Source organism: Osmerus eperlanus, chromosome 3 (genome assembly GCF_963692335.1).
Source record: "Osmerus eperlanus chromosome 3, fOsmEpe2.1, whole genome shotgun sequence".
Lineage (NCBI taxonomy): Eukaryota > Metazoa > Chordata > Actinopteri > Osmeriformes > Osmeridae > Osmerus > Osmerus eperlanus.
Window position 1 is genome coordinate 14,102,143 of NC_085020.1, and position 17,884 is coordinate 14,120,026.

The 17,884-nt window shown below is 40.5% G+C and overlaps 2 protein-coding genes across 4 annotated transcripts in view; one reads left to right on the top strand and one right to left on the bottom strand.

Annotated features, from left to right (window-relative positions):
• The first annotated feature begins 349 nt into the window (after positions 1-349).
• tmem41aa (transmembrane protein 41aa) lies at positions 350-6,857 on the top strand. The gene is made up of 5 exons (XM_062457447.1): positions 350-633; positions 869-1,019; positions 1,184-1,345; positions 3,952-4,090; positions 4,384-6,857. Exons 1-5 carry the CDS (start codon positions 473-475, stop codon positions 4,605-4,607), a joined length of 837 nt encoding a protein of 278 aa, XP_062313431.1. The 5' UTR covers positions 350-472; the 3' UTR covers positions 4,608-6,857.
• Positions 6,858-11,157: 4,300 nt separating this feature from the next.
• igf2bp2a (insulin-like growth factor 2 mRNA binding protein 2a) overlaps positions 11,158-17,884 on the bottom strand; it is a 119,723-nt gene continuing 112,996 nt past the window's right edge. For all 3 annotated transcript variants that reach the window (XM_062457416.1, XM_062457415.1, XM_062457417.1), the window contains one exon: positions 11,158-11,511. In XM_062457416.1, coding sequence (XP_062313400.1) covers positions 11,416-11,511 — 96 coding nt within the window. In that variant the 3' untranslated portion in view covers positions 11,158-11,415. The remainder of the gene's footprint in view (positions 11,512-17,884) is intronic.

Here is a 17,884-nt window from a genome sequence, read left to right on the forward strand (position 1 = left end):
GATGAGTTTGCATTAAGAATGAGCAAAAAACGGGCCTTTTAATATCACTGATGTGATGGTGAGTCACATGTTTAAACTGATCATATTTATAGAGTGGCTCTGTGGACTTTAAAGCACTGATGTGTCAGTGCACCTGGCGTTGGTTTGTGTGCGTGTCATGATGTGCGTCGGGGTGATATAGGGGCTTCATCCTGGTAATTAGCCCCAGGCCTCAAAATGCCTTAACCCGGCCTTGTATCTATGGATACATGTCTATGGGTGGGGGTCTGTGTTCAACGCGAACACGGACATGACGTCAAATTTGTTACCATGCAGCCCAACACCCTTTCTTGTCCCCCATCTTTTTGTATTGAAGGCATGGTTCCTCTGTGAATAGAAAACGCCAAAATGCGCAGGTAGGCATTAGGCAGACGACATGTAAGGAGTAGAGATACTAGTTAGTGAAGAAGCTAAATCCATCCACCTGCTGAACATGCGCTCGATTTGGGGATTAATAACTGTAATTGTCGCAGCCACATTGTATCTGTATGTGCTGTCCTCTTATCTTCCCAAACAACCCCGACATCTTCATCGTCATGCGAAGGAAAACGTGAAAACGTCTACTGACCCTCGGGCAGAAAGCGAAGAACTGAGGTAGCCTCCACACATACACACTAGTATGCTTCTCTACGTCTCACATTACAGTGAATGTTTCGGTTTGCAGTTAGCTTATCACGTGCTGGTGTACTCATTGTACTTGAGAGCCCTGTCGTCATAATTACGCGAATAAACTTATACAATGTCTACGTTTTGGCAATACAAGTGTCCGCTTAATGACTCCCCCCATTTGAACTTTGAACATGTCTGCCACAATTCTCCGTCTCCTCAGGTTAAAGTTCCCGTCAGACTTGGTGGAGCTCAGAGAGTTGGCGGAGCTGCTGCAGTTCTACAAACAGGAGCACACTGGCTACGTCCTGCTGCTCTTCTGCAGTGCTTACATCTACAAGCAGTCCTTTGCAATCCCCGGGTCCTCCCTTCTGGTAAAGACTAGCTTGTCCAGTTCACACTTGTCTTGTGATTACATCCAACCCACCTAACATTAACAGAATCCATACAAAATCAGGCGCTGATCAGGAGCTCATTGTAGGCATGTCATCTTGAGTTATGTACTTTATATAAATAATATTTATCCTGTCATTTCTAGAACATTCTTGCTGGAGCATTGTTTGGCCCATGGCAGGGGTTGTCGCTGGCCTGTATCCTCACAACTGTGGGCTCCACCCTGTGTTACCTCCTATCCAAAGCCTTTGGCAAACACTACATTATCAAGCTCTTCCCAAACAAGGTCTCAATGCTGCAGGGAAAGGTAAGTGTGAAATGTGAGGTAAAGGCAGGATAGGTACGTTTTTCAAACTTAGCAATTTGAGTTTGGAAGGATTTAAACCTAACTAGAGAGGGTACAATTTCTGGGGAAATTGTAGGGTGTGCTTGCTTTCGTCGGTTGCAGAGGGGTCCGTTTTTGAATGACATTTTTACAACTGATATTTCTGTATATTTTATATAAAAATGCATACTTATTATTTATAAAGATTACATAGATTTAAAAGCTTCTTTTTTGCTGCTCATTTACAACTGAAAATACGAGTGAAGTGTAGAATGAAATAGATGTCTTCTCATTTCCCCTGCAAGAGGCAGCCTCATCGTTGAATCAAAACGAATAAATATGGCAGACCGGTCTAAAAATTGACCTAATCTCTATGACTTAAACGTCATTTTAAGTTTTTCCCTTCTCATGATATTTTCAGGCATTTAGCCTACTCATTGCATTCATTCATTAATAAAGAACCCCCTTTGAAGATTATTCTACGACGTTACCCGGCAGTAGAAGATGGAATCGCGATTCAAACAGTACCATCTGCTAACTGAAAATATGCCCCCCAAAACGTAAATAAGCTTGACATTTATTTAGTGGAAAATCGCTCATTCATAAAAAGCTCACTGGCAGCGATCATTGTCAGTAACAACGCCAAGTGCGATATAGCCCTGTGTGGAGAAGCTGCCCCGGTAAATTGTACTACTACAGTACAGTACTAGACTACTGCTGTGTTCGTCTTGGTAGCGATTGCGTTGGTTGAATTGGATTTAACGTTCCGTTGTACGGTTTAGGCTGAAATTAATTATTTTCATGAACAGATGGACAACGTTTAGGCTGTGGCAATGAAGTTCAGGTTAGTAGTTAGATAGACTTTTGATTTAAGTAAGGGGAGTGCCGAACATGTTCTGTTGCCGTTTGACTTTCTAAACAGCTGTGTAGATGTTTTTGTAGTGTCTCGCGTAGGCTACAGCGTTGCAGTGAGCTACACTGGTTTGAAACGACAGGTAATGATAATTTCACCCACAAATCGTTTACTTGTAATCTAATGTCATAATAAATCCTACAACGAAAACGTATTTGTGAGGAATGTTTATTTTAACGATTGAAAACAGATGCATCATAGACCACTGTTATGAGTTGCCCGGGCAACAGAGGCTAATGTCATGATGCTAATACTTCAGTGAAATAGTAAACTACAGTTTCCGAAAGTAGATGTACATCCTTAATAATATCAGCTTATATTGTACATTACACATCACAATTGTGTGTCATATCACAAAGTAAAATGAGTAAATAGTTATCACCCTGGCCTCTTTGCTTGTGGCGTTTCTGCAGCTGCCTTGCAGTAAAGTAGTTAGCTTAGCTATCTCCCAGAAGTTAACGAGCTGCTAAACTAATGTTCTGCTAGAGGTAGTCACGTGAGTTTTCGTGACGTTAGTGACGTTAGTAACGTCAGTGACTGTGGCTAGCAAATTAGCCACCGTTAGCTTCACTTTTCGCCACAAAAACTTAACCTAAGCCTAAACCATGCAACGGAACGTAAATCCCAATACAAGCAACTCAATCGGTACCAAGACGAAACTTTTGACACCTAGGTTGTCTATGTAGGCCAAATATTGACTGAGTTTTAGGGGGGCAAAAAGAATAATAAAAATAATAATATATATGTGAGAGAACAAAGGTTGTGCCCTTGCCGAAGGCAAAGCACACCCAAATATCCCACCCTCTCCCTTAAAAGCCACTCCTCCAAAACACATGAATGCACTGCTGTCAGAGACACTGACTGTCTCTCCACCTTCAAGAAAAGGCTCAAGACGCACTTGTTCCGGGAGTACAACGGTACTTAGGAATGGTTCGCTTGACCCGATGTTAGTTTCCTCAAGGATCACAATGACTTGCTTAGAGACTTGTTGCTCTTGTGGTTAGTGGTAACTGATTAAAAAATGTTGTACTCGCTGTGATATATTTTTTTTATTATTGTTGCTTGTTTTTTCCACAGGTACACTTGCACTTATAGCGGTTCATGTTGTTTAATTGTAACTTGTTTAACTACATGCTCTTATGGTTCTTCCCTTTGGCACTTACTTTGGTTGTTCACAATGTGTGCTTCATGTTTTGGCTACTCGCAATGTTTTTGTGGCTATCTTGTTGTTATGATCAGTGACCTATGCACTTTGTAAAGCTCTCTCTTGGAAGTCGCTTTGGATAAAAGCGTCTGCTAAATGAATAAATGTAATGCTTGACTACTGCTGGGAGGTAGACAGACAAGTAGCCCGTCCAAGCATTGCATTTGGTACGAATGCCATCCAATCATTAGTGCCTGTTCGACCTTAATGATTGGTCGTGCTTATTACAGTCCTGCGACACCCACAGATATCTGATTGATTTTATTTTCCTGTCAGACCTTTAGATTTACTGGTTGCTATTAGGATGTGAAGTTCATTTCAGTAAACATGTCAAAAAGTGCTTCTCAACAACATCACCTACCCTTCCCATCATAAACCCAAAAATGTTTGGGTTCTAGTTGCCACTGGTAGGTAGCCGAGTGTGATTGTGGTGTTTACATGTCCATCATTGGTTTTGTTTTGCTGTGTCAGGTGGAGGAGAACCAGAGCAGTCTGTTCTTCTTCCTGCTTTTCCTGAGGTTCTTCCCCATGACCCCCAACTGGTTCCTCAACATGTCTGCCCCCATTTTCAACATTCCTGTGACTTTCTTCTTCTTCTCTGTCTTTATTGGTATGCATCGTTGAGAAATAGCACTCCAGCTCCAAGTTTTAGAGCCTAACTCTCCATGTATGTGCAGACTCCAGCCTGGATGGCCAAACCCTCTGTAATTTTACTATATTGTTTTAAGGTCAAATGCAGCATGTCACAGTATGAGACACCTTAAACTAATGACTGAACAGTGACCTCTTTTAAGAAGCGAGATCACACTTGATGGTTTTTAATTTTGAGGACCAGGACAACGACAAGCTGCTGGGCTGATGTCCTGTCCTCACAACGTGTGTGTGTATCTGTGTCTCTCTTAGGGCTGATCCCATACAACTTCATCTGTGTGCAGATGGGTGCCATGCTGTCGGAGGTGTCCTCCCTGGATGACCTGTTCTCCTGGGCCAGGCTCCTGCAGCTGCTGGCCATAGCCTGTGTGGCGCTGGTACCTGGGGCTCTGATCCGACGCTACCACCAGCACCGCCTCAATCTGGACGGGAGCCAGCACAATGGCACTGCCATGGACAAGCTGAAGACCCAGTGAGGGTGTGAGGGGTTCTGTCTGGTTTGTGGTCTGGTCTTTATGGCTGGTGTGTATGTAAGAGAGCTGTACGTCTTTGAGAACATGGTCAGTAATGGTTGTGGATTTAAGAGTGTTGTGTAATAATTGCAGAATCACTCATCAAAAGTATAAAATGCCTGTTGAATATGTATTTATTGCAATATATATACAGTCAGGTCCATAAATATTTGGACATTGACACAATTTTCATCATTTTGGCTCTGTATACCACTACAATGGATTTGAAATGAAACAATCAAGATGTGCTTTAAGTGCAGACTTTCAGCTTTAATTTCAGGGTATTTACATCCAAATCAGGTGAACGGTGTAGGAATTACAACACATTTTATATGTGGCCCCCCCCTTTTTAAGGGACCAAAAATAATTGGACAAACTAACATAATCATAAATCTAATTGTCACTTTTAATACTTGGTTGCAAATCCTTTGCAGTCAATGACAGCCTGAAGTCTGGAACCCATAGACATCACCAGACGCTGGGTTTCGTCCCTGGTGATGCTCTGCCAGGCCTCTACTGCAACTGTCTTCAGTTCCTGCTTGTTCTTGGGGCATTTTCCCTTCAGTTTTGTCTTTAGCAAGTGAAGTGCATGATCAATTGGATTTAGGTCAGGTGATTGACTTGGCCATTGCAGAACATTCCACTCTTTGGTTGCTTTCGCAGTATGCTTCGGGTCATTGTCCATCTGCACTGTGAAGCGCCGTCCTATGAGTTCTGAAGCATTTGGCTGAATCTGAGCAGATAATATTGCCCGAAACACTTCAGAATTCATCCTACTGCTTTTGTCAGCAGTCACATCATCGATAAATACAAGGGAACCAGTTCCATTGGCAGCCATACATGCCCATGCCATAACACTACCTCCACCATGCTTCACTGATGAGGTGGTATGCTTTGGATCATGAGCAGTTCCTTCCCTTCTCCATACTCTTCTCTTCCCATCATTCTGGTACAAGTTGATCTTGGTCTCATCTGTCCATAGGATGTTGTTCCAGAACTGTACAGGCTCTTTTAGATGTTTTTTGGCAAACTCTAATCTGGTCTTCCTGTTTTTGAGACTCACCAATGGTTTACATCTTGTGGTGAACCCTCTGTATTTACTCTGGTGAAGTCTTCTCTTAATTGTTGACTTTGACACAGATACGCCTACCTCCTGGAGAGTGTTCTTGATCTGGCCAACTGTTGTGAAGGGGTTTTTCTTCACCAGGGAAAGAATTCTTATGTCATCCACCACAGTTGTTTTCCGTGGTCTTCCGGGTCTTTTGGTGTTGCTGAGCTCACATGTGCGTTCTTTCTTTTTAAGAATGTACCAAACAGTTGATTTGGCCACACCTAATGTTTTTGCTATCTCTCTGATAGGTTTGTTTTGATTTTTCAGCCTAACGATGGCTTGCTTCACTGATGGTGACAGCTCTTTGGACTTCATATTGAGAGTTGACAGCAACAGATTCCAAACACAAATACCATACTTGAAATGAACTCTAGACCTTTTATCTGCTCCTTGTCAATGAAATAATGAACTCCCTTTATGAGGGAATAACATACACCTTGGCCATGGAACAGCTGAGCAGCCTATTGTCCAATTACTTTTGATCCCTTAAAAAGGGGGGGGCCACATATCAAATGTGTTGTAATTCCTACACCGTTCACCTGATTTGGATGTAAATACCCTGAAATTAAAGCTGAAAGTCTGCACTTAAAGCACATCTTGATTGTTTCATTTCAAATCCATTGTGGTGGTATACAGAGCCAAAATGATGAAAATTGTGTCAATGTCCAAATATTTATGGACCTGACTGTACATTTGCGAAGAGGATCAAAGTTTAACAAGGGTTTCCTGACAATCAAGAGACAATCAAATGTCAGCTGTGATGAGGACAGAAAGTCTCTTTTAAAGAGCTTTAAGGGAACAATGATTTTGAAGAGAAACCAGCACGTGCAGAATGATTACTGTAATTGAAACAAGTTCTGCTGTAATTAGGTTCGTAAGTGCCTCGAAAAGAGCCATTTGAAAATGGTTATTACTCTCAATTAACTACCTCTCAACATTCATAATTAATGTAAATTTCCTAAATATGTTTTATTTTATCCAGTATTTTGGCAGGCCTGCCGAATAAGTGATTTGAAATATTTGACAATTGAGGACTCAGTCTTGCATTACACCTAGTACACTACAGTGGTTTATAATTAAAACTTGTAGAACTATTTGGAGAATTTTCTCGGCAATGCCTGTTTGAGTTCTTTCATTTATCCAAATCCATTTGTTCTGACATGCGATGTTGTACTTGTCAACACAGTCATGCATTTTCTACATATATTCTTTAATCAGTTTTATATTGATTGCAATGAGCTTTTATACCACTTAAGTACTTCTGAGGCCAGTATTCAAGAAATTTACTTTAATACAGTATATTTGATGGTGTAATAGTGTTGAGGATTTGCATTGAAGAGATTTATCTCTTGGAATTAAATTGTATTGAGCTGGACATTATATTTTATTTGTAAATTTAAAAAACTCGAGGACACCACATTTTTAAAAGGCTCTTTATTGCTCGGATCCAAGTTGGTCAGCAATACAGTTCACTCACAATTCAAAACAACAGCATGGCTGTCACCGTGAAGTTATGGATACTGCACATGGTTCACCTCTGTCCAGCATACCATCACCAGGCACTGTGAGGCTGCTAAGCCCAGCTGGCTTGTGGGTAATGTAGGACAGAGGTTTTGACCCACTAAAGAAACAAGAAGCAATCTCTAATGCGGTGAAGTGCTGTTTAGTAATAGCTTCACCTGAACCAGTGGGGCTGGAGGTAAACTGGGAGACTCGGGACAGCTGTCACACAGTGCTTTTGCATTTTCTCTTTCGAGGTAGACAAAAACACTGAGTTGAACTGACACCAGAAAAGCTTGGTTCTGTCTGCAGCGAACCCACACAAGAATTGCTGAGGTGGCGTTGAAAGTCCTTTGCTGTTTTTCCCTGCCAAGATGGAAACTTGCAAGGAGGCTGCATGTCTGCCTGAGATCTGAGACCCCACCCTGTTGCATTATCGTCATCAGCTACCTTCTCTGAATCTCGTGACCATACTGCTGTAAGACCCTGTACAGTATGGACCATATCCTCCAGCACAACAAAACAGCTAGGACTGGTAGCCTAAAAGGAATGAATATAAAAAGTAAAGAAACTCAGCTACTCCTCAACACTATTTCTCATCAGTGTAGATGACGAGAGGACTTGCTCATCAGAGTAAAAAACAAACTAACCATAACCACATCAGTTTTGTGTATGTCAGGCATGGGTATCTCGTATTGATTACTAATATCTAGCACACCGTACAAAAACGTAGAAACACTAATCGCTATAAAAAAAAAAGTTATGAATCACAATGTAAAATATCACCCCAAATAACTGTCACAGAACTATCATCCGCTTAATATTGTAGTTGTGCTGCCAGACTGTCCAACCAAACAACATGTTTCTGTCTAGAGTGAGCCCTATACACACACACCTTAGATTAAGGAGTAAACCAAAAAAACAAAATAGGAGTCTCCTTTACAACACACATTTTTACAGTAAAAACTCAGACAAACTTTCACTCGCTTTCTTTTATTTAATTTTCATCTTTGCCCTACATTTGTTTTAATTTTAGTAACTAAATTCAGCCTTGGATTCTGAGAGGTAACTTCAAAAATGTACAGCACAACAGAAATATAATGGTAGGGGGATGAGAAAACCTTTTAGAGTTCATGTGGAGCAAAGCCAGACACTAAACGTATCTCACTATCTCTCACAATGCAGGTGTGGACTGGTGTTTGGTGATAGAAACAAATACAAACAAATGCATTTGTGTGTCTATTGTACATATTCACAGATATACAGCAATTTCCCCCTACAAAGTGACAGTTCAACAACTAGTCTAGAGGTGGTCTACATTCTACAGAAAAGACTAGACTGTTACACCTTGTTCAAGAGTCCTTTCAGAGTACAGAGATTCTGCAGCTTCTAACTTCAAATCATCCCCAGAGTAACTTGTTATCTAACTGAGCTGGTAAAATCTAGTTGAGTCATTATGAAATTATGTAAATTATTTTGGACAACAAACTTCATTTGCAAAACACCAGTGGAGGTGCAATTGTTGTCTGTTTGACTATAGTAATGGGAGTTTTTTTTAGTATTGGATCCTGGAATCTGTACATACACATTAAAAAACACTTTAGTCATGGATCCAGTCCAATACTTCTCTCAAATGTTATTTAATTTAGAAATTTTTATAAGTGTATCAATAAGAGGTTGAGTAGTATCCATTCAATTACAGTCTAAAAGACTTGACTACAGTTTATAATTTACAGACCCTTTTTCCCTTCACTACTCAGCTGGACCTGAAGAGTTTAGAAACTTTTTTCTTTCCCCATGATCTTTTTCTATAAAAAAAGAAGAATGCTCAAAAGAACCAGTTAACAAGGCATATAAACTGTGGAAAAGGGACATGAATGAAAGATTAGACTGAGGAACCCTGAGCCTGAGGTAGATGACAATACTGACACACAAACTGGTCACTTCCTGCTGTCCTGAAGTTCTGCAGTGGTTCAATCTTTTTTCTCCTATTGTTTCAGATTTTTGTATTATATTATTATTCATAGTCTGGTTTTCAAGAAAATAAAACACTTCCCTTCAAAGTAATATGGCAGTGTCCCACAGAAGAAAAAAAAGAAAAGAGAATTTTGTTTATTTTGTTTCTTATTAATAGCTCTCATCACAAAATAGGAAAAAAAAAATCAAAAGTCATAAATATTACTCTCTCTTATATATATACGTATATATATATACATATGTATATATATATATGTATATATATTATATATATACACACGCACATGCTCACACACAGCTTAAGCTGTGCGTATTGGCATTAACCTTGTGTCTGGAAGATGACGCTGATTGGCTGGCTCACAGGGTGAAGGGGTCGATGTATGAATGGTGACAAATAAGGCCACAAGCTTCCATGGTCTCCAAAATAAAGCACAAAGGGATATCAAATCCTGCATGTCCAGCAGACTGGTAAAACATTCCATCAGCTTGTTCGAACAACACAAGTAAAAAAAAATATATATATATATTTAAAAAAATAACAGCCCAAGAGACCATCTGTGTGTGAGCGGCTGGTTTGCTGGACACGGCAGGGGTGGTATTTCTAAAAGGCTGCATATCGTACATTCACAGCTGTCATGCCAGTTTATCAATCTCCCTGATAGAGAGCGTTAAAGCCAAACGCAGGCGTTGTGGTGTGCATACTACAGGTCATAGTGCCTCCCCACCAAACCTCACCCCTCTACTCGTCACACTACAGGATTGCACCTGAACATAATTAGGGCCGCCTGCTCTGTTGTTGCCCCCATGCCTCCTCATCTCATCCTGGAAGGCAGAAGGTGTGGTGGTACACATCCCAATCCAACCTGACAAGCACAGGTGCACCATTTTAAGACATCAATTGTTTGCTCAGATAACCTCCAAGAACAGTGGGATGGTTAAGGACATCCACGTGTTTCCTTCCCCCTCCCGCCATCCCTCTCTCCCTCATTCTCTCTCTCTCCCTCCACTCCCCACCCATGGGACAACAAGCATGCATGTAGTACAGAGTATACAGGAGTAACCCCCATTACACTCTCAGAGGTGAACTCTACTGAGCTAAGCGGGGGGAGTAGCTGTCAGTTAACTGTTTTCAAAAGGCTGCAGAAACTGAAGATTTCTTATTGCAAAACCAAAACTTTATCATGTGGAAAATGAGAACACCAAACGTGAGAAATTAGGGAATTAAATTAGAGAAAGAGAAATGAAGTAGAGCCAAGATTAAATTAAATGAAAGGGAAGAAAAAATGGAGCATCAGATATGAAGGGTAGGAAAGTTTTCAAAGGGACGCTATCCCTTGTGTTGGCACACACACAGACTAGTCACCAAGACTCAGAACAATCCTCAAGGTTCCCTCAGGGTCTTATCTCTATCCTTTTTTTGATGTGAAATGCAAAATAATGAAAGGATACGAGTATATAAGGCTCTCTGTGTCAAGGCTAAAAAACATGACACCCCTTTTTGGAGAAAGCCCATCTCAATCTAAGAAACATCTACTGTTTGATACACAAAGCTGTCCTGTAATGTGATGGACCACCATGTGTGCTTCCAAGGTGTGTCAGCGTATCTTCTCTACTCATGTTAATACTGCTAAGAATTCTTACTCTTGCAATCAGAAAATCACATCCCGTTGCAAGAGAAAGTGTAATTTACCTGCCACCCCCATCCTACCAAAAATCACAATGCCTCAAACGTGCACATTTGCTAATACAGATGTTTGAACTGTCTGTTAGGCCTATGTTAGTCCAACTAAAAGGATAACGTTTGCAGGGCGACATCATATTTCCTGTTTTCTTAAAACTGTGAGAGACAGATGCCCAATTCTCAGACATTTGAGACATTTCCATCCTCCTGATTTGTATTGTTGTCTTTTTGTGTGTGTGTGTGTGTGTGTGTGTGTGTGTGTGTCTATAAATTTCAGTTGAGATTTCTCCTTCCTTCCCCCTTCCTCTGGTGCAGGGCTGGCAGTGAATAGAAAGCCCTCAAGCCTTTGGCTCTCACATGTCCTCCAATGAAGTTCTTTGGTTTGTTCCCGTTGCTGCTGGTCTGCCTTGCCTGTCCCGTTGGCCTCGTCTGGTCAGGTCTTCTTCCAGTTGGGAGGACTACATTCATTGGCTGGTGCCCGCCTAAGCCGCCCCCCCCGGTGGTCATTTGGAGTGGTGCAGTACAGGGGTCCCCTGCTGGTGCCTCTGCTCCTGCTGTTTGACCTGCAGGATGATCTCCCTGATCTTCCTTTGTGCAGTCTGGGACAACACACAAACACCAGTCACTCACACAGCAAGGACCTCACACCGTGGTCACATGTCAAAAATCTAATTTTATTTACGTGTAATGTAGTATATTATACAGAATTATAATTAATGTTTTACATAAGCATCATTATTATAATAATTATAACTAGAGAGGGTACAATTTCTGTGGAAATTGTGGGGTGTGCTTGTGTCGGTTGCAGATGGGTCAGTTTTTTAACTGAAATGTAACTGATATTTCTGTATATTTTATATAAAAATGCATACTTATTATTTATGAAGATTGCATAGATTTAAAAGCATACATTGGTTGCTGCTCATTTACAACTCAAAATACTAAGAGTGAAGTGTAGGATGAAACGGTTGTCATCTCATTTCCCCTGCAAGAGGGAATGGTGATAGGCTATAGCAGCCTCATAGTTGAAAAGTTGCATCAAAACGAAGAAATTGGGCAAGCCGTTGTAAAAATGGTCCTAACCACTATGACTTAAATGTGACCGGCTATCCACATTGCAATCCCAGAAGTTAACGAGCTGCTGCTAAACTATTGTTGTACGTACCCGTGACGGGAAGTCACGAGTGTGTTCGTGACCTTAGTGACAGTGGCTAGCAAGTTAGCTTCACTTTTCGCCATAGTCACGGAAACATATTTTATCAGGGGAGTGCTGGGGGGTGGGGGGCTTAATGTTGCGGGGCGGCAGGGACGGACTGGGAGTAAAAATAGGCCCTGGACTTTGATCCAGACCGGCCCACCAGAACAGGCCCCCGTATACTCCACCACAGCTGCCCTGCTAATGCATGCACATTCTGTGTTTGATGTGATTCTAGTTTGGGAGTTTGATATTTAATGCGAGCGCGCATAGCCACATTTTTGGGCCTTTATTTGAGCGCAAAATAGTTGAGCTTTATATAAAAATAAACATAGCATTTTTTCAATTGGTAAAACCTTGTATAGTGAAGGTGATGTCTTTTTGTCTCTTAATTTTTCAGCCCAACCCTTACGTTTATTAGCCTGGTTTTACATCGTTATTCTTATCCCGGTGCTCCCGATGGCCACTCCGCTACTGCGGGGCTATGCCGCGGTGGTGGATTTTCAAGTCATATCATTTTAAATTCTCATTCTGTCAGGGGGTGCTGCAGCACCCTCAGCACCCCTAGTTCCCGCGGCCATGCTTTTCGCCACAAAAACTTAATTTAGCCCTAAACCGTGCAATGGAACATACAAGCAACGCAATCGTGACCAAGACGAACTTGATACCGACGTTGTCTATGTCAGTGGTTCTCAACCCTGGTCCTCAAGTACCCCCTGTCCTGCATGTTTTAGATGTTTCCCTGCTTCAACACACCTGATTCAAATGAATGGATCGTTATCTAGTTATGCAGAAGCCTGCTAATGACCATTCATTTGAACGACCATTCATTTGAATGGTCGTTAGCAATCGAGTATACCCCTCAAAATCCACTTTTCTCAGGATATAATTTTTTGTCTGGTAATTTCAATTCTGAATTCGAAAGGGGAGGCAAAAAAAATACACACTGCTGGGTGTTAGATTTTTTAAAAGTCGCCTTTCTGTTCTAAAAAGCCTTTTAAATGTCAATGACAATACACTTCGTACGACCAGAGATACTGCTTTACGGCAAGCTCTGGTCACTTACTTTTTTCTCTCGAGGCATCGACAACACCGCTGACAGATTAGGCTCTCCCTGTCAATACACATGCTAGAAAGGGTTTTGGCTTGCTAATATGGAAGCAAATTGTTACCAAAATTCAAATGAAAATGCATTTCCAGAAATGCATTTGCATTTTAAGAATGTGGCTGCATTATTTGACTCATAAATGAAATTAGTAATCAATCATCCTATTTTCATTTTAATTTTCTTCTTCAAGAGTGCTCAATCTTTCACTTAATTAAAATGAAAAAGAAATAGACATTTGAGATTTAATTTTCAAAACATGCCCCAGCAAATAGATACCAAAATTCAATTTGAAATGTAAAATTTGAAAATTAAAATGCATTTCCATAAATGCATTTTCATTTTAAGAACGTGGCTGCAAAATCGTGACCACAATTCAAATTCAAATGCATTTCCAGAAATGCATTTTCATTTTAAGAACGTGGCTGTAAAATCGTGACCACAATTCAAATTCAAATGCATTTGCAGAAATGCAAAATGAACGAAAAAGCATTCTGAGCGGCGCAGCAGAGTGACGTCAGTAGCCGCTCTTCTTCAGCTCCCTGCTGACCGAGCTATCCATCTTGTTCGGTAGGGGGCGGTGTGCACATCTGCATTGCATTACATTGCAAATGTGCCGGGAAATTGATTGAATTGCCGGGTCTTTAGAGCAGCGTTCCCCAACCGGTGCCCACCGGTCCGCGGACCGGTAACGGTCCGTGAGTCATTTCGTACCGGGCCGCACAAAAAATAATTTATAACATTATTTCCTTTTAATTGATTATCAGAGTCTGAAAGACGTTTTATTCTGAAAAATGACCTGATTCTCTCCTCCGCGGGCCTTTTCCCCTGAGCAAAAAAGCTCTGCAAAGACGTGTGTTTACTCATTTTTTAGCAAGTTTGTGGGCTTTATTGAACGGTATCATGCGCGTCTCTTCCTCTTGACACATGACAAGTGATAGTTACCACTCAATGAAGCCTGTTTGAGACAACAACTCTATCGGTGTTTTGGATAAAGGCTATCCTGAGATCGCCACTAAAGCACTGAAAACCCTGCTTCCATTTCCAACATCAAGCGGGATTTCAAACAAAATTTTGGAATAGGCCTGAACTGGATATAAGGAATGCACTTCGGGTGTCACTGTCGTAGCTTATAGTCACACACAACAGTGGGACTGACACATCGAAAGCTAGCTAGTAACAATATAACGATGGAAAGCCAGGCTAAGAAACTTAAAGATGGGTCAATTGAAAAAACGGCCGTTTATTTTACATAAAACTCAAAAAACTATTTTTCGCTCAAATCAGCTAAACTATTTTTCTCGCGTGCTCCGCGCGCTCGCATTAGGTGTGGAAGTCACTAACTAGGATCACATCAAACCCAGAATGTACATGCATTAGCAGCGCAGCTGTCCAGGGCCTATCTTTCCTCCCAGTCCGTTCTGCCGGTCCGTGAAAATATGTCTTACATGAAAGCGGTCCGTGGCGCAAAAAAGGTTGGGGACCGCTGCTTTAGAGGACGCATAACAGACCATGGCGCTCCCTCAAATTGTGCAAACACTGTTAGAATTAGCTGAACAGGTAGAATCTAATAATATATCTGAGTCTGATGCCCGTGACCGAGTAGAACAAGTCATAGAGAGCTTGGCTGCATACTCAGATTTACACATTAATAGTAGCTCTGCCACTGTTTTATTAATTGTTTGACATCAAGTTGCTCAGTCTGTGATGCGTCCTCTAAAGACCCGGCAATTCAATCAATTTCCCGGCACATTTGCAATGTAATGCAATGCAGATGTGCACACCGCTCCCTACCGAACAAGATGGGTAGCTCGGTCAGCAGGGAGCTGAAGAAGAGCGGCTACTGACGTCACTCTGCTGCGCCGCTCAGAATGCTTTTTCGTTCATTTTGCATTTCTGCAAATGCATTTGAATTTGAATTGTGGTCACGATTTTACAGCCACTTTCTTAAAATGAAAATGCATTTCTGGAAATGCATTTGAATTTGAATTGTGGTCACGATTTTGCAGCCACGTTCTTAAAATGAAAATGCATTTCTGGAAATGCATTTGAATTTGAATTGTGGTCACGATTTTGCAGCCACGTTCTTGAAAATGAAAATGCATTTCTGGAAATGCATTTGAATTTGAATTGTGGTCACGATTTTGCAGCCACGTTCTTAAAATGAAAATGCATTTATGGAAATGCATTTTAATTTTCAAATTTTACATTTCAAATTGAATTTTGGTATCTATTTGCTGAGGCATGTTTTGAAAATTAAATCTCAAATGTCTATTTCTTTTTCATTTTAATTAAGTGAAAGATTGAGCACTCTTGAAGAAGAAAATTAAAATGAAAATAGGATGATTGATTACTAATTTCATTTATGAGTCAAATAATGCAGCCACATTCTTAAAATGCAAATGCATTTCTGGAAATGCATTTGCATTTGAATTTTGGTAACGATTTGCTTCCATATGCTAATGTTGTTGCTAATGCTTTGACATTCTGATTCCGCTTCGGATGCCATCAAGCGGGATCTCTGGTTGTAGTCAGTCCTTCGCTAACCAATCAGCATTCATTAGCAGAATGCTAGCGTGTTATGGGCAACAACGACTCACCCTGTAAGAAATCGAAAGGACAGAAGTACTCGTTCATTCAACTTTCGACCTATAATCCATATTGACCATGCAAAAACTACAATGAAATCTGAGATTTCTCCACGACAATCAGGCGAAAGAGACAAACTTAGCCGTTTAGCTCCATAGACTCCCATTCATTTTGCAGTCGCTCGCGATCACCCCCAGTGGAACTCTGGTGGAACTGCAACCAAATTCGGTATAATGGGGCATAATAGGGAGTGAACAGGCTCTGGTTTAGGCTTGTATGGCGTGAAATTAGTGCCAGGAGAGCGAGCTCTGTAAAAACGATTTGTAACTTGCAAAAAGGATTTGTGTCTCTGTAGAAAATGATTCGTGTACTTGCAAAAAAAAGTTTTGTGTCTCCGTAGAAGAAGGAAAGATTTGTGTACTTGCAAAAAAGATTTGTGTACTTGTAAAAAAAAGTTTTGTGTCTCCGTAGAAGAAAAAGATTTGTGTACTTGTAAAAAAAAGTTTTGTGTCTCCGTAGAAGAAAAAGATTTGTGTACTTGTAAAAAAAAAGTTTTGTGTCTCCGTAGAAGAAGGCGGGAACACTGCTCCCAAAACCATCTAAGCCAATCAAATATAGCCATTTCTGTGTCTAGTATCATTGGACATTTTCGTCTGTCTATCACACAAAGAACGTCAGAGAATAAGAACAAAACTAGAATGCTGAAGATTTCAATGGCGAGTCATTTGGTAAGTAGTTCAAAATATCCATGGGCATGTACCTTTAATGCAACATTTAAAGATTATTCGGTTAGCACACTCTTAACAGTATAAATTAATGGATAAGAGTCGTAGTAAGTTGAATAGTTTTTTAATGTAAATATGTATACGGATATTTAATTAGACGACCAGTCATTAAACCTAGCATTAGTTGGACAATGTGCAGCTAAATGGCAGGGAACTGCCGCGAAATCACTCAATGTACTTAGTGGTTTTCATTCGAAATGAAAGCTGGCAGTAAATAATACACTCTAGAGTAAAAGATCCATATATTTTTAATTTATGCGCTTAACTTTCCCAGCCAACATTTGAGATCTATCCAGTGTGTCCAGCTCATGTTTAGCTTAGCATGGCGAATACACCAACATTAAAAAACAGTAAAGTTGTGAACGCTTAGTATGATGCTTACCGGCTGCAATTTAGCTGCACATTGTCCAACTAATGCTAGGTTTAATGACTGGTCGTCTAATTAAATATCCGTATACATATTTACATAAAAAAACTATTCAACTTACTACGACTCTTATCCATTAATTTATACTGTTAAGAGTGTGCTAACCGAATAATCTTTAAATGTTGCATTAAAGATACATGCTCATGGATATTTTGAACTACTTACCAAATGACTCGCCATTGAAATCATCAGCATTCTAGTTTTGTTCTTATTCTCTGACGTTCTTTGTGTGATAGACAGACGAAAATGTCCAATGATACTAGACACAGAAATGGCTATATTTGATTGGCTTAGATGGTTTTGGGAGCAGTGTTCCCGCCTTCTTCTACGGAGACACAAAACTTTTTTTTAAAAGTACAAGAATCTTTTTCTTCTACGGAGACACAAAACTTTTTTTTACAAGTACACGAATCTTTTTCTTCTACGGAGACACAAAACTTTTTTTTACAAGTACACAAATCTTTTTCTTCTACGGAGACACAAAACTTTTTTTTACAAGTACACAAATCTTTTTCTTCTACGGAGACACAAAACTTTTTTTTACAAGTACACAAATCTTTTTTGCAAGTTACAAATCTTTTTTGCAAGTACACAAATCTTTCCTTCTTCTACGGAGACACACAACTTTTTTTTGCAAGTACACGAATCATTTTCTACAGAGACACAAATCCTTTTTGCAAGTTACAAATCGTTTTTACAGAGCTCGCTCTCCTGGCACTAATTTCACGCCATAGGCTTGAGGCAAAAAGTGTATTTTGTCGCGCAAGGGAACTCAGTGCTGGCCTACCGTCAACGCGTCACAACGTCAGCATACGTGAGCAACGATGCATAGATATGACATGCTAGTGTACTAGCAGCATCAAGCAATTCA

What these genes read in the sequence shown, in the direction of transcription:
- tmem41aa (XM_062457447.1), top strand. Translation starts at nt 473, where the DNA reads ATGCGCTCGATTTGGGGATTAATAACTGTAATTGTCGCAGCCACATTG. An exon ending in TCCCCGGGTCCTCCCTTCTG is followed by an intron (nt 1,020 to 1,183) that starts GTAAAGACTAGC and finishes TGTCATTTCTAG; the next exon opens with AACATTCTTGCTGGAGCATT. An exon ending in TCTCAATGCTGCAGGGAAAG is followed by an intron (nt 1,346 to 3,951) that starts GTAAGTGTGAAA and finishes TTGCTGTGTCAG; the next exon opens with GTGGAGGAGAACCAGAGCAG.